At 37.5% G+C, this 18007-nt stretch overlaps 1 protein-coding gene across 1 annotated transcript in view; it reads right to left on the reverse strand.

The window, feature by feature from the left end:
• Positions 1 to 18007, reverse strand: part of SNAPC4 (small nuclear RNA activating complex polypeptide 4) — a 745673-nt gene that overhangs the window by 336442 nt on the left and 391224 nt on the right. Inside the window, exon 11 of the mRNA XM_044058642.1 lies at positions 1431 to 1578. Coding sequence (XP_043914577.1) covers positions 1431 to 1578 — 148 coding nt within the window. The remainder of the gene's footprint in view (positions 1 to 1430; positions 1579 to 18007) is intronic.

Here is an 18007-nt window from a genome sequence, read left to right on the forward strand (position 1 = left end):
GGTGGTACAGGGGTGGGTGGGTTGGCATCTGCAAAAATGTTCTTTTGTGGGTGTGTTTTGTGACTATTCGTCTCACTGTTTTGACTAGTGGGCTTCAAAGGTTTTAAATTTGTGGGTATGAATAACTGTAATCCGATTAAAAGAGATGTGATCATTCAGGTCTTCTTCAGACTGTCAAACTGCTGGGAAAATCAAACCACCTATGGCAGAGAGACCATATGCATGAAACCTTGGAACATAACATTGAAACCTAAATAAAAAAAAAAAATTGCTGCAGCAGGGGGCCCCCCTGCACCCCCACACCTCCTACCACTTAAATATACCAACTCCAGATCACACTTGCATTGAAATGAATGGGAATTTTTCCCTATGGCAATCTCCATGCAAACAGTTTGATGTTAAAAAAAAAAAAAAAAAAAAAAAAAAAGATGTTTTCATCTTGGTGATCTGCCGTTCAAAGTTCTGGCAGTCCGACAAACTGAAAGGGATCCAATTATTCATAATGGACTCATAACATCAAATCATGCATGTAAACTCTCCAAAAGTGCACAAAAATAACACAATGCAAAAAAAAATATCGTAGCCCCAAACAATAGAGCAAATAAATGGTTTAGTCAATTTGATCTCCACTCAAAAAAAAGACAAGCACAGATTGCTTAAAGCTTCCTCAGTTTCCTCAGTACATTATAATGAGCAAAAATTAAAGTACACTTAAAATGGCTAAAACAATCACATTACTTAAGCCAGACATATGCAAATAAAGTAACAATACAAATAAAATATACACACTTTCACACTCACTATACTCATGGAACATATCGAAAATACAAAAATCCACTGTAATATGTTAATATCTTGTTTTCCATGCATATAACATAAAGCATAATATAATGAAGTACTCAGTAAGTGAACTAATATCGCTACAGCACCATTTACTAGTAAAACATATTTGGCACATGTAGCAGCCTTCTCAAACAGAACATAATGCAGGACTAAGTTGATGTAATACTCCCAAATTAACATTCCAATACTGACCTTTTCTATTAGGAATCCTAACCCAATTGAACCTACTGAGACTAGTAAAATTCAAAACATGAAACGAAGTCCAGCACTGCAAAAGATTTTGGCAGTCTACGGAATACAAGTAAAGAGAATGAAATGCACAGCTGATTTAAGCTATTTTGCAGCCGTAACAACTTGTTTTTCTGAATGTACAAAGTTAAACAAAATAGTGTGAGAAAATCTGAAGGTAATACATTTTTTATTTGTTAACAAAAGCAACAATAGTGAAGTTACTGAGAAAGTTGCAGTAATGCATGAAAGTGCCTCGGAAGCTATGTTCATGGATAGCCATACCAGGACTACCTGAAATCATAAACAAGAAACAACACTAAAAATGACTTCTTTGGAAATGTGTTATGTTCACTTACTTCTCCGATATGGAATATGTCTTCCTATCCTCATCGTCTCCACCAGCTCTTTCAGCAATTTGTCCTCTTCCTTCGTCCACTCTTTTCTCCTGAGCTCCCTGTTAAAAGCCTGGAATTTTTGTAGGCACATAAATGCTGTTCGATTCGTCTTTAAAAGCAAATAAATACCAGTGAAATTTCATAAATATGTTTCTCATGACAACTGTTATTTCTATATTTAATATTACTTAAATATTTAGAATTAATTCTCAAGAACAACAAAAACAATTCTAAATGCAATTTTGCTAATGATAATGTAGTGAATGGAGTGCCCTGATTACACCCCAAAAATGGCGAAATTATATTCTGGTTCAGCCCTGCTATAGTGCATGACCCAACCTTAATAATGTCTGCACTAAGTATTGTTAAAATCGAGTCTGCACTAAAGCAGACAGAGCTGGTCAGAAAAAAAGCAGCAACAGGAGACGAAACAGCTTTCTTTCAACGCTTGCTTCTGCCTGCTGTCTAAGTACACAAAACATCTTGAATTGCACTGCTTCCCTTAGACAGGGAATACATACGGACAATCAAACTTCTCCCCCACTACCTTTCCGGTTTTCAAAGCAATCATCACTTTTTAATTTTTTTTAATCATCTTACTTTTGATTTATTTGTAGTACATGGAGGAGATCAATATCAATGCACTGCAAAGAATTATGGTTGAGTCAGAGGATCATAACTCTGTATTATGTGTTTGCAAAATGGATGCCGAGATTCGTCTCTCAAGCTTCATTTTGCCAATCTCTTTAAAATCCTCTGTTATTCACTCTCAACTAACAGAAGCATAAGCAGAACCATATCAAATAGCACAACTCAGTAAGTTAACTTTACAAAGTGAAAGCACAGCTGTTTACCTCATTCATCACAACAAAACATATTTTCTGCAACAAAATTATAATTAATGGACTTTTGCTGTTTAGTGTTGGTCATCATTTGCATTAGCTTACTCCAAGTAACTTTTGGTTGCTTGAAAGAGTAACATTAGTCTTATGCTACTATTCTGTTGGAACTTACAGATTCATTTGGTTATCGCTTAACCAGATGAGCTGGCTGGTCCACAAAAAGTCTTTTCGGCTATGACCCTGATTGTGACATATAAAGAGTGCATATTGTACAGCAGTGTATTAGGTACTCACCTGTAACCAGCAGATCTTCAAAAGTCATCAGTGTAACAGTAAATCTTGACACATGGGTTTAATGACTTTTCGAGTTCTTCTTTCCCAAAGAGAGTTTTCATCAGCCGTGCTCATATAACTATGGTAGCCTACAAGTGTCTCTTGCCAACATTTTATGGAGCCTTGCATAGGAAGCACAGCACTCATATATACCTACTATTGCCAAGAGCCTTTTTCTGTTCTTTGAGCCTCTTCTGACCAAAGAGTGGTGTAACTGCAGTAAGTTGCTGTCCCTTGAAAAAGAAAATTATTAGTGCATCAAAACAAAAAAGTAAATGTGTAACATCGCTAGAGAAATGTTATCAGGAAGCTATGTATAACTTGTTAGGGGATGAATTAAGGGAAGATTCACTGTTACCGTAACTCCACTTAGAAGATCTATAGGTGTGTTAACTACCTTACACAGAAATGTGCTATCTTCTTCAGGGACATTTACTGTAATAGTGAATCATAACATCTGGGTAGATTCCTAGGAAGTATTTGGATACCCATGACAGGGGGGCAGTGATAGGATCCCCAGAAACACAGCTATACCAAAATCTATTCTACACAGTCTCATTAATTTTTGTGAAGACGTAAACTGTGTCAGCTTCTAAAATATCTTGTTCAGAAATGCATTGAAATATGCTGCTGCATTAGTGGAATGTGCTCATACTATGCCCTACAGATGCTAATTACATCTGTCATAAGAAAGAAATGTAATGGGCCACCAACTATTTAGTAACAGCCTCTTTACTGAAGTTTCTCACAAATTATTTAGTTCTTATTTACTTCTAGTCTATGTAATATGCGAGTTGCTTGTGGAATTTTGGCAATAATGTACAATTATAGGAAAAAGAGGGATTACAACATTCCTACAGGTTAGAATTTTTACATCTTTAGATGGGAATACATTTAGGCACATACTCAAACAATGTGAATATATGTAAATGTCTAAAACCATAACTCTGGCCAAATATCTATCCCTTTTCACTAATAACAAAAAGTTACAAAAATGTATGCATATTTCAACATAATGTACTTTATTGAAAAATAAGACTGAAGCTTATCCAATCAATTATAATTTAAAGCTTCCTGAGGATGCAAAGTAAGAAAATACTAAAACAATTCAGTTACAAAAAAAAAAATCACGAAACCAGCAGACTGAAAATCAAATCTCACTAGAAAAAGGAAACTGGATATAAATTCTATACTACAGCAATAATGATGAGCTGAAAAAGTCTTCCTTTTGACTATAAAAGATGAAAAATTGACTATACAAGGCTTTAGAACAGAACAATACAGTACTAAGTTCTACTGTCTGCACAAAACATCTCTTAATAAGAAGATAAATAACATGAATAACTGCAGCAGCTAAGAGTATCTTGTAAATTATTTATTGACATTTGTTGACCGGGAATGTCCACTGGGTCGGAAACCCATTTTTAGTGGAGGCCCGGACAGAAAATCTCCAGAATACCAAAAACAAAACAAAAATAATAAAAAGAAAAATTGTTACAAAAATTAATATAAAATGTAACATTTGTAAAGCACATCCTGACAAATAAAAGGTATTAACAGAGTCAATCAAAGCTAGGTAAATTCAAGTAAGATACTGATTATTCTAAGGTTAGTCGGTTCTAAGGTTAGAAATTAGTAAAAGTTAAAAGTAGGGTTGGCTTTGTTTATCGTGGCTCAGATGTGTGTACTTGGACAAATATGATTGTTAAGGTAGTGATATTTTAGTGCAGATTTGAAAGTGTTTACTGAATTATCAGGCTTTGTGCCCACTGAATGGCTCACAGCAACAGTTATCCCACTACACAAAGGGGGAGCCACCACTGATCCCGGGAACTATCGACCTATTAGCCTGACGAGCCTGGTCTGCAAGGCCATGGAACGTATCATCATGGAACTCATAAACAAAGACATTGGTAACCTCCAAACTCTGGATCCCACCCAGTTCGGATTTGTGAAAGGCAGATCATGCCTCCTGAACCTGATCGACTTTTTTGAGGCAGTCACCAAAGCCGTGGATGAGGGTAAGGTGGTTCACACAGCCTATCTTGACCTCGCCAAGGCTTTCAACACCATCCCCCATTCTGGAATTATAGCTAAACTCACTAAACTAGGTATAAATCCCTGCGTCACAAGATGGGTTGCCAACTGGCTCACTGACAGAACCCACACTGTAAAAGTTGCAGACTCCAAATCTGACCTCAAAGCAGTGACAAGTGGAGTACCACACAGTTCCATCCTGGGATCTCCCCTGTTTGGTATCTAATTCTCTGAAGTACAGGCTAACACAGAAGGCCTCTGGCTAATGAAGTTCGCAGATGACTGCAAACTAGGAGCCATAGTCAAGTCCCCAAATGATGTGGACATCCTACAGAGGGGCCTCACTGAGACAGATGCTTGTTGTCAGAGCCATGGCCTCAAGCTCAATGCCAAAAAGTGCAATGTCATCCCCTTTGGTAAAAACTCTGTACCCATGAACTACCACATAGGCAACAATCTACTTAACACCGAATGCATGATAAGAGACCTTGGGACCCAGGTGGACAGTAGTCTCTCCTTTGATAGTCACATCGCCACAGTAGTCAGGAAGTCCTTCTACGTGGCACACCTCATCATAAAAGGGCTTTCATCCAGGAAAAAAGAGGTCGTTGTTCCCCTCTACTCGACACTCATTAGACCCATTATAGAGTACAACGCCCCTTTTGGAATGTACCTCACAAGCATCTGCAGCAGCTGGAAAGGCCACAGAAGTAGCTCACAAAGAGGATTACTGGCCTCACATAAATGCCCTACACTGACCGCCTCAAAAAACTCCAGCTTTACTCCGTAGCATATCGCCTACTCCGTGGTGATCTCTGCCTAACATATAAAGCTATGTCAAACCCAGAGCTGTTGGACATGCTACACCTAAAGAAATCCCAATCCCTCCCAGCTACATGCTCTAGGGACCTAAACCTTGTCACCACAATAAACAGGACACGCTGGAGGGATAGATTCCTGTCCCAGAGACTTCCTATACTCTGGAACAAGCTACCCATCTATGTCAAGCAAGGTTCTTCATTAGCACTCTTCAAGAAAAATCTTGATGAGTGGATGGGAAATAGGAAATACACCCCGGGGATCTGCTCAACAGTGGCACAGGAAAATAACTTTCTTGGGTGGCGTAAGCCATGGAACCTTGCTGGCTAGGTTTACGTAGGCCCTTGGGCCGATAGCCTAGTACCTACCTATGAAACTATGAGTCCAACTGAGTGATTGTGGAAGGCTGGGCATTCCATAATTTGGCAATGAAACAGGAGTAAATACACCGCCCTACTTGTTTGTTGGGTTTGGTTATATTTAATCTTCTTCTTCTTTCTGCTTTTCCTGGTTAGGGGTCACCACAGCGGATCACCTGTCTGCTCATGATTGGCAGTAGAGTTTTTACAGTGTCAAGTTGCCAGCCCGGCGCCCAACCTTCCACAGAAGGCGCACTCACACACACTCATACCAAGGCCAATTTAGAGTGTCCAATCCACCTACAGCATGTCTTTGGGATGTGGGAGGAAACCCACGTGACCACAGGGAGGACATGCAGACTCCGCACAAAAGGCACCCCAGCCGAAAATTGAACCGGTGAACCTCTTGCTGTGAGGCGACAATGCTAACCGCTGCACCACCGTGGCCGCCTGGTTTGGTTATATTTAATAAGAGTTGTTTATTACTAGACTGAAGATTTCTGGGAGGTGTGTATGTTTGTAGAATAGTTTGAAGTGAAGGACACTTGTCAGGGTTGTTGATCAGCTTATGTGGGCAAGTGCTAGTTGGGTGTAGGATAGGTAGTGGGGGAATTCAAACCAATTTACTTCTTTAATAGCCAGATAGTGGTGTTTGTGATTTGGCATTCTAAAGGCAAACTTTGCTATTTTATAGTAGCAAGGCTGTAATTTGGTCATGACAGATGTGTGGAGGTGGGTGAAAATGGGGCTTCCGTAGAGGAGGGAAGGAAGGAGTCTGTTTGCCAATTTTATCCGGGTGGGCTTATCCAAATATAGTGTGTCTATAGAGTTTGCCAAGCTTACAGTGATTTTTTTTTATTGTGTTGTGAATATGATGATCGAAGGACAGTTTACTGTCAATTGTGATTCCTAGAAGTTTTGCTGTTTTTACTAATTCAGTTTCAGTGTTATTTTGTGAGTAAACCTTAAAGTCATGAGTTGGAGTTCTTGGAGAGAATAGCAAGAGTTTAGGATTTTTGGGACTAAGTAGAAGTTGTGTTTTGTTCAGCCAGGCTTCAATAGACGAAAACAAGTTTTGAGTTATCTTTAGGAGATCAGAAAGATAATTGGAGGAGGAGATGATGGTGGAATCATCACCATATTGGATGGCTGTACTTTGCTGGGATGCAGTATGGAGATTACTAATAAAGACATTGAAAAGAAGAGGTCCCAGCACAGACCCTTGGGGAACTCCTATATTATTTGCTAGGTATTGCCATCATAATAAGGAGTTTGAAGAAAGAAGACAACAGATCTGTCACAAATAAATGTTGTTAGTAAGTCTTCCAACAGCATGTGTCAAACATGAAGTAACAAAGCTCAATAGATATATGCAGATGGAAGAAGCATTGTTGTAACAGTGACTTTTCCTTAAAGACCTACTGCTACTGTATGTGTAGTTACACATTCGCTTCTTCAGAAAGGGCTACTAAAACAGAAACTCTTAACATTCAACTAGATCCACAAGCAGTATCACATCTGTCCTTAGTGAGGTGCAGAAGTAATAAAACATTTTCCAAATTAGCAAAAGAATAAAATATATATGTTACATTATGTACAGATATATGTCACAAAGTGAAGTGATGCCCACAAAATAATTAATGCAGCTTACTACTAACATAAAATGAACTGCAATGAGGTAATGAAGTGATGTCATTAAAATTATGAACTTTATGACTGCAGGTAATTGTCAATACAAAAAAAGCCTTTTTGAAGTGGTAGCTGGCCAAATTTACAGTAATATGGACAAAGGTCTTCTCACTGAAGCAGCCTTTGTAGACATTATGAATGTATCAAACCTTGAATGCTATCCTTTTCTCTTCATTAACTTTTAGAGTTAAGTGGCTTAGGTATGATGTATCCACCTTTCTTCTCTCTGTCTGTTACGGAGTGAGACCATCTTTCACATCCCTCTTTCATGTGGAGTCCCAAAACCTTCTACAGTTGGTCCTATACGTTTTCTTATTTTCATCAACAATCTCACAGCTGGATGACTACCAAAATGGCTGCTCACTGATCAGTAACTTCAGTTCTCTCACTGTGAAAAAAAAAAAACTGAGAAACAACAGCTAGTAATATCGCCATCTTAAGTAAAATTCAGTAACTGGCTAATAATCAGACTGTATGGATGCCAACAAATAAATATAGAGAACTTGAAAGGAAATCAACTAGAAAAGGTGAAGAGAAAAATACTGACTGGAAATAATCTTGCAGCTGGTCAGCAAACTGCACACCAAGCTTCACTTTTGGTACAAGAGATGGCTTCCAGTAATTTAGAGGAAACATAAACCAAATGAACTCAGAGGTGATTACAGTAAATAAACTGATGCAAGTGCAAAAATGAGAGGGTGAAATGAAGAAAAGGTTGGCTAAATATGAGGTTTCTCAAGAAGAGTGGTTACAAAAAAATGGCAAACTTTGAAGACAGAGCATGCCGAGAAAAGCTAAGATTTTCAGTTGTACCAGAGAAACTGGAAAGAATAGACTGTATTCATTTTATGAAAGCAAAATAAGCACTTGGACTGGTATCCCAAAGCAGGATTTCTTAGCTGAAATGGTACATAGCGTATATACTCTAAATTTGACCATGAGAAAGCAGCAAAGACCCGTATTAGTAAAGATGCAATCATAAAAGCAGAAAGAGTTGATCCTGCAAAACTATGGAAGAAGGGCAAAGTATTAAAAATTGCAGACAGCAGAGTGTTTGCAGAAAATGATTACTGACTGTACACCAGGCAGAAGAGAACCAAATTTATCCTAGTAATCAAAGAATGTCAAGAGGCAGGTATGAGATTCAAGCTGCTATACCCATCTTCATGATATTTTTTCCTGGTAGGTCAGACAGTTTTGATGCAGAACAGATCACGGAGGAAATTCAAAAGTTTATCCAACAAAAAGTGAACCATCAAATAGAAGGGGACTCTGCTTCTCATTCTTCTGACAACAAAGTTCATAGAGACACTTTACCAGTGAAACTTTTTCCAATTTTCCAAACAAAAATTCTTGAGAGACAGAAAAAAAAACACAGGAGTTGACTAGCCATGGATTTGAACAAAACTCTGGTGGTGGGAGATGAAGATAAACAGGACGACCACCAGCAAAACTTAAATTACTGAACAAATATGAGATTATAAGGCATCATTCACATTTGTGAACTATGGCTTTGCAAGGAAAAGTGGCTGATAAAGATTGGACTTTTGTTGACTATGCTAAACTTGTGGGTGGACTGTACAGCGTATATCCCACTTTACATTATTAATATTTAGAAGGGCACTAAAAGGAAAAAAAGTAACTAAATAAAACAAATTTTGTTCTTAATAGTATTTGTATAAAATATTTCATGATATAAATTGCATGTTATATTGTAAAGGAGTTTTGTGTAATATCTAGTTAGAGGTATTTTAGATGTGGGGGTGGTTGGAGTCTTTGCAGTGATTACTTTAATATCTTTATCATATACAGCAAACATAACTTTTCCAGTTGTGAGTAATATAGGCTTTACAATGTAATAAGAGAAGAAAAGCTGGGCAAAAGAAAGTTTAAGTTACTATGCTGTGACCTTCAGCTACTGGGGTGGGGTGTAAAAGTGCACTGATTATAATATATGTAGAGTTGAGATGTTTTCTCTTATTTATGCAAAGGTGAATGTCTGAATTAATGCCCCTGGCTTAATCTATATGCAAGTAGTTTTGTAAGCAAGTAGGTATGACAAATAAGACAAAATAATGAACCCATGAGGACTGCTAAGTTTCTTGCATATGCAATGGTATTAGCTTGCTTTTCTCTATTAGCAAATGTTCAGAACGAGTCAAAACGTCTGTGGCTGACAGTAGTTGTACAATCTGTTTTCTGCTAAGTGAAACTGACAGAGATTGCTTCATGCAACGGCAGAGCTGAATGTCAACACTATGAGGAAAAAGAATGCTAAGTTTCAATGGAGACAAGCTGTTTGCAGGTGCAAGCAATCTTGAGAGTTCTGAGCATTCTTTGCTGAGGGAAATGCAACACTTAATGGTACAAGGGCAAGGGCAAGCAGTTTAGTGAAAAATAAAGTTCAAAATTACTGAAATTGAATAAGACAGCTGCTTTCCTAGCAGCCTTAATACTTTAATGCATTCAATAGAACAGCATAAAATTTAGTTTTATTTAAAGATAGCTACTGCACTTTTTCTTAGGGCTAAAAGTTAATGTTTTCTGAAACAAAACAAGCTGTTATTCACATCTCAGAGGGGAACAAAAATACATACCAATCAGTGTAAGCGGGAGCACAGGCTATAATATGCGCTTTAGCATGAGTAAACTTAATTTTAAGTTAGGAGGTAATCCCCATGAGATCAGCTGTTGACTTGTGGTAACTGTTCCAATATGAAGGGTCAAACTTCATTTTTTAAAGCGGTACATAGTTTTGTGTGTTTGTTCTAAGTTAATAGATTATGGGGAGGTCTGAAAATGTATTTAGTTTTTTTGTTTGAGGGTTTTCATTAAAACAGAAAGTCTTAAAAATGTGACATCATGAAGATGACAACAAACAAGTGTATAAAATATGGAAATACACATTCAAAAAACTGACCTGTATAATAGGTGAGAATAATAATTTCTTACAATGACTACACTATCCATATTATCTTGAAACATAAATGCCCTTACAGGAATAGACACAAAAAGGAAAAAGCACTGAAATATATTATGAAATGCAAAGTGCAAATAACAATGCTGCAGGAGACACATCTGGAATGAAATGACCACATGAATTTTACAAAGAAAGGATTTGGGGATGGATATGCATAAGAATACCAGGAACAAGGAAAAGAGAGTAAGAATACTAATTGCTAGAGAAGCTCCAATAGTGATAGAACAGGAAAAAAGCTAATAATGGTAGGAGTAAGGGCCTACTGGCAAGGAAGGAGGATTACACTGGCATGTATTTATATTCCACAAAAAAATTGCTATTAGGAAGCTTAAGAAAATTGGGGGAGAAATAATCAACTTTCAGCGGGGAATGACATGTAAAGGGGAGAAGGGAAACTTATCTGCAACAGCAAGGATATATCTGGGGGTGATTAAGGAAAAATATATCAAGAGGATGGTAGAGTTCTGACAAAATTTATGAAAAGGTTTTGTACGGAAAAAATTAACTCAGTAGTATGAACTCAAGAGAGAATTGGAAATTATACAAGAGGTATTAGGGAAAAAAGTTATAGTTAGTGAGTGGGGTGAAATGAAAATGCTGTTTAAAACTGGTAGTAATAAAACAGAAATCGATATGATTAAGAAGTAATATTAATTACTTAGAGGGATTGACAAAGGTTAAAGTGAAAATAAGGGAGTAACTGGACAATTATTTATTTTTATTTATTTTGTTTGTTTACAGGGTAATGTCCGATTGGGCATGAGGCATGCATGAGTTTAGAAAGATTGCTGTTAAGCAACTATTTTTTGATAATAACTCCAGAGAACAAAAACTTTTACCACAATGACTTAGACAACAGAAAGTGGAATGGGTTGTCTTAGGGAGCATATCACAAAAACAACAGATATCCTGTAGGGGTATTACAGATATTTCTGAAGTTTTATGAAACTCTATATAAAACAGAGACATGTAAAAATAAAGATAGATCACAAATTGAAATATTTATGGAAGACTTAATTATGCCAATGTTAGAGGTAGATGAGGCTCAACAATCAGCAGTTAAGATAGGAGGAGATGAGATAAAAACTGTGATGTATAATCAACCTGTAAGAAAAATTTCAAGGAAAATATGGTATTCCTGTGGAGGTTTGGAGGGAATAAACTGAAAAAGATCTAGAAAGTTTTGTTTAACAGTATTTTAAGAAGAAGTAAGAAAGCTGTGGTGGCAGTATTACCTAAAGGCAGTAAAGACTCATCAGACCCAGCTTTATATAGACCCATTTGAATTTTAAACTATGATTATAATGTGTTTACATCTATACTGCTTAAAATAATGGCAAAGGTGTTGCCAAATTGATAGATCAATGTGTTTTTTGGAGGGAAGGCAAATATTTGACAACATTAATAGAATGATGATGATCCAGAGGGATAGCAGTATGTAGGAAAATACTGCTGCTGCTGTTGGTGGGTCTTGGTGGAGAAAAATCATTCACTAGAGTAAGCTGGGCTTTTATGAGTAAGAGGCAATGGAAGCATTTATATTACCTGACACTATAATAAAGTTAATTAGGAGGATATATGAAGGATCAGAGGCAAGAATTAAAGTTGGAGGGTTCCTCTCTGATATGGTGTGTCTAACCAGAGGAATCAGGCAGGGTGTCCTCTTTCCACTTTGTTACTCAATTTATATTTAGAGCCATAGGCACAGAAAATATGGGACTCAGAAATTTAAGGATGCAATCGGTATTGTAATCCAAAAATTAATGGATGTAATTGGTATTGTAATCCAGAAAAGTTGGCTTTATTTGTAGATGTTATTATTTTCTACCTAATAAATCCAGAAAGAGCCAGCTCAGTTTTGTAGAACATTTTGAGAAAGTTTGAAGTCTTTTCCAGACATAAAATTAATGAAGATAAAGCAAACACTATAGCTATAAATCATGTGCCCACACATGAAATGGTTAAGCAATACCCATACTTATGGGGACAGGATAAGATGAAGTATTTAGGAGTACAGATTAAAAAGACTTCTGTTATGGCAGCTAAGAATATGTGGGAAGAGACTAAAAAGATAATACAAAAACTGATAACCTGGAAATCTTTGTTTATGTATATTGATAGGAAGATACAAGCAGAGAAAATACTTTTAGTCCCTCTAGTTTTACATACAGGTCAGGCATATTTTTATCAACCAGAGGAGAAGCTGTGGACAATAATTAATAAAGAGTTGAAGGAATTTATCTGGGAGGGGAAGAGGGTGAGAGTTAAGTGGGATAAGTTGATCCTTCCAATAGAACAAGGTGGTTCAGGATTACTTGACTTGAAGGGATATTTTAGGGCTATACAATTAAGACTCGTTTACATAATACAAGCAGAATGTTACTATTCAAAGTGGAAAGGGGAAGATGATGAAGCAAAAATAAGGAGACAGTGGGATTTTGGATGCAGACCCATAAGCAGAATAATAACAGCAACAGAAAATATTATACTCATACAGCAGCAGAAGGTATTCGAAGAACTAAGCCAATACATGAATGGAGAAACAGGGATGACTGCAACTAGAGGTACAGAGAACAGACAAGAGGGGGCAGGACTTTACTGGAGAAAATGTCCAAAGAACCAAGGTCTTGGTAGGAAATAGTTAGAGAGGGAATGGTAACGGAATGCGATAAGAGCAAGAAAGAAGACATTTGGACTTTAGGTAGAGACTGCCTTCCCAACCAGGGATTGATATCAGAGTATAGCCAAATAGAAAAGGATAGGAAATCCTAAGTGAAAAACTTCCCCTGGAAGAGTTTTTAACTGAATCTAGAACAGAAGCTGCTCTTGAAAAATGAATAATCAGTAGAGCATATAAGATAGTACACGATAAGAATCAATCAGAAGAAGTTAAAAAAGATTGAGAAGAGAGACTGGATAAGCAATTTACAAGGGAACAATGAGAGGATATATGTATGTATGTATGTCTCCCAAGTATACAACAAAGTCCAGAAGGTTAAGGATTTTTGCCTAGAAAGATTTTACATAGGTATTTTATACTCCAAACAGGCTTCAAAGAAATTTTCCTCCAGTAGATGCCAAATGTTGGAGGTGTGATAGAAAATAAAGAGGTGACTGGGAACATATATTTTGGGAGTGCACTGATCTGGCAGATTTTTTAAATTCTCTGCAGAGTACCCTGTCATAAATATTGGGTGATTAAATAAGTGTAACAAAGGAAATTATTATTTTCAGCTGGGACACAGAATTGGAATTGCCTAGACATTGTAAGGCCTTGTTAAGTTTAATTCTAGTAGCTACCAAAAAAACAATTACAAGAAAAGGAAATCAAAGTCTAAACCAAATGAATTTGAAGTATTGAATATTGTAACAGAGAAAAAAAAATGGAAGTGGAATCTTTAGGAAAAGGAAGGAGCAAATTATATACAAATAAATGGAAATTATGGAAACAATACATGCGGAATAACGTTCTGGAAGACATGAGAGGTTTAATGGAAAGCAGGGATTGAGCAATTTATGTAATGTTGGACAGATAGTTATAAAAAGAACATATGCAATCTACAATGTATGCAAATGGAAACATGTTAATATTGTTTTCTTTGATATTAATGTATGTTTGCCTATGTCTTAAGTAATAATTTAATAAAGTGTTAAAAAAATCTCACAGCTGATACTCCTCCTTGAAAAATCATACTTTACTGAAAGACAGTCAGATTGCAGACCACATCTAGCACAGTTATAAAAACAATTTCATGACCTACGGAGAAAGCACTTATAAGTTTGTTATAGTAAAACTAACAAAATTAAAACTTCCTTATTTAGGACACCCCAAAACGGTCAGTGGTACTCACCCTCTTCATCTGAAAGACATCTCAGAAAATACTTTCTCTGAAGACTATATTTTGGAATTTACTTAAAGCCACCTCTTGCCAATAATAAACATACACATACAAAAATTATAGTTTAAGAAGTCCTTGCCAGAATCAAATTTTCTTACAAAATTTGTCACACCACATCAGAATCTAGCTATGTCATCTCATTATACATGCTCGTACCACTCCTCACATATATTCTTTACCATGTATCTGCCTTCAAGGCCTCCATAATACCACCAGGCTCCAAATGACAGCTCATTAAATATGTCAGTTCATTAAATGTTAACATCAGGGTAACCACCACTGCACTCTTTTGTCATCTAACAAAATATTACCCATTGATTGAACGGCTTTAACTTCTACAAACTCCTCAATTCTGAATTCTGCCCCTCCAATAGCCAAACTCTACACATATAGCAAGTACTTCTCTCCCAAACGATTGCAACATCACTGCATTCCAAAGACTCCTCCCTCTTCACCCTTAATCGCACTGAAATTTATAAATAAAATAAATTAAATAAATAACTTTGTTGACATCCAGCAACCATAATTCTATTGTTTTCCAATTCTATTACCCTCTGCACATACATGATCTTGCATCCACTTACACCTGTAAATCTCATTATCCACCTTTTCTCTTCCCTTCTTTAATGTCTTCCTCATTTTAATACACTTTCTTAGTCTGTTGCTACATCAGTACCTCTCTAGGAATTTCATGGTCTTCACTAACTCATTAAGTACTAATGCAGCCATCAAATCTTCATTCGATGGATGGCATTCAAAAAGTCTATAAACAACTGCATAGGGTTAGTCTATAATATAACCTATATACTACAGCCCTGGTTGATTCATAATGTAGACAATATTTATTTATTTTATTTTACATTTGTTAACTGGGAACATCCGACTTGGAATGAGCCAATTTTCAGCACAGGCCCGGGGAGAAATGCTCCAGATGCATGTAAAAAGGCACCCCCCCAGTCGAGAATCGAACCGGAGAACCTCTTGCTGTGAGGCAACAACACTACCGCTGCACCATTGTGAGGAACAAGATACACAACTGCCTACCAAAACAAGTCAAGGTAAGCAGTTGATATGTGACTCGCTCCTTGAACCATGTGAATCACAAAACATAAAAGAGTGGAAGTGAAAAGAAAAGACTAATCCCTACACCCTTGATAGCCATGTCACTGTGATATACTGCTCAGAGTAACAGAACTGTGCAACACCATCATGTCTGTTGCTGTGTATACACTGAAAAATTATAATTAAAACAAAGGAGTGCACAGACTACTGTGTACACAAGCACATTAATAAAACTTAAACTATCCCATCCCTCAAATGATGTCAGTAGCATCATCACGATTGGAACTGGCAGCTGCAGCACATCACCTCTGTAACATTTAATTCTTAGACAGCTGCTCAGCACGCATGAGCAATCAGCTAAGAATGTTCTTGAACTGCCCCTGCCCATGTATATGGCGCAGTATGGGGATGGCTTATGCAGGAAATTCTAACATCCAATAACAAGCTCAAAGTGCATTTGTGTATTTGCATGTGGTGTAAATGAGGAAGTGGCTGTGTGTGCAGTAACTTATTCTATTTTGCTTCTTCTCTAAGAAGAATTTTTTTACAGCAAGACATAAACTGCAAGAAGTTTTTTCTCTTTCTCTCTTTTTTTAATCACAACTAAAGTGATCATTTACCTTATTGAGAGCATCTGCAAATGAGACACCCCTTGATGGGGAATCTGAAGATGGGGTGTTCTCAGTATCTGAGTCACAACTGAGGGAGTCATGTATCCAAGAGACATATGGCAGCTCATCTTCCTCAGAGTCAGAGGAATCACAGTACTCACTGAAGAAAGGTTCTGTTTTCTTCTTTTAACAAAGATCTCAGACACTGCACGCCATGGTAAGCTAAAGGTTTCATAGGAACAAGACAAAGATCCTACACCCACCTAGCCCTATGGTGTAGAGGAATAAAGCCCTGACTACACTTCAGATGATCCATGTCTGACCAACAGCACAGGCGCTAGAGGGATCAGTCGGGGGAGGAAGGCTGTAAGTAGTTAATGCTGGCTCACCCCTCCTAGAGAGGGAGGCAAGCTTGGTTTGCAGCAATGGCAAAATGCAGGTGTGTTATCACAGCATGATGAGCCTAGCATGCCTGCACTGTAAGTGATGTGCCACTTGGTTGGGGGGTTGCACATGCGTGGAAACATGCATGCACCTCCCAAGACAGCTATAGTAAAGCAACAGACTTGCGACAAAATGGAGACAGGGCAGTTTGCAGTGGCTGCCTTACAGGCCTCTGGAAGTGGGTGTGATTTGGGCCTCTACTTTGGTTTCATGGATGTCCTCACCAATGAAGATCAAAGAAATACCTACTTCACCCTTGCTAATTACAAAATGGGCATCAGGACCATAGGCCTGAAGGAACGAATACAGCACCAACCAGTAATGGGCAAGGTTTTAGCTTGGGGGGTTATGCTATTGGTCAAGTGCATGGCAGCTCCTAGAGGACTAATATCAGAGGCCTCAATCAAAGTATGCAACTGAAACAGAGGCTGTAAATGCATCTCATGGCATGGATTCCTAAGAGGCCTTTGGATTATGACAAAGTCATTAACTTTCTGGTATTCATATTCACAACATTGCTTTTCCTGTTGCTTTGCTCTTTCGTTTGGAAGACTGTCTTCAAAAGATGTGAGTGACACCATAGTAGTCTTGGAAAATATAGCCAGCTTTTTTCTTGCAGAGATTATCTTGGCGAGATTTAGTACTCTGCTTTATAGTCTTATTAAGCAAGACATAGTGGGGAGCAATTGATGTTTTATCCCATCTCCAGACAAAATAAGCACTGAATATATGGATCAGATGACTAACACTTGATTAGTAGCACAGGCATCCAAAAATGGATTTGAGAAAACTAACTATAAAAGATCAAATTTCCATACAGCAGAAACAATACACATATTAGCATTAAAACAGCAATAAAAGATCAAACAGGATGTTTTTAAAAACTCAGAATCTTTAATCAAACGACTAAAGCAGCAGCCTGGGGCAGCAATGGAGACCAAAAGTTTAATTAAGTGCAGAAATGAAGATCTGGAATGGGGGAAGTTGGCATGCTCCGCTGTGGGCCTAGGAAGAGTCTTAGCAGTCTGAAGTATCTAGCAATCCTAAAGCCTTTGGACTTGGTCCAACATTTTACATAAAATGAACATACAAATGAATGCATTTGTTTTTGTTCTGTACATCCAGAAAAAAAGACTCTGAGGTAAAAGGACTGGTTAAACAAAATATCAGACACTACATTGAGCATAAATGTGGATTTGTCTTCAGAGACAGGCAATTCCCTGTGGAAGACTAAATAAGGCTCTTTGTATACAACAGCAAGAAACTTTGAAAATTACTAAACCCAAATAAATATGAACCAGCATCTTCTTTAAAAAAAAAAAAAAAAGGTCCACAAAGCAAGACAGTCTGGAAGAATGTGCATGCCAATCCTGGGGAGGTTGTTGGCCCTTGGATGATTCTGCCATCGTTCCATATACAGCCAAGGCTCAGCCACATTACATAGGAGAGTCATGGGGGCAGCT

This window comes from Protopterus annectens, chromosome 16.part0 (genome assembly GCF_019279795.1).
Source record: "Protopterus annectens isolate FY-2018-M chromosome 16.part0, PAN1.0, whole genome shotgun sequence".
In the NCBI taxonomy this organism is placed as follows: Eukaryota; Metazoa; Chordata; order Ceratodontiformes; family Protopteridae; genus Protopterus; species Protopterus annectens.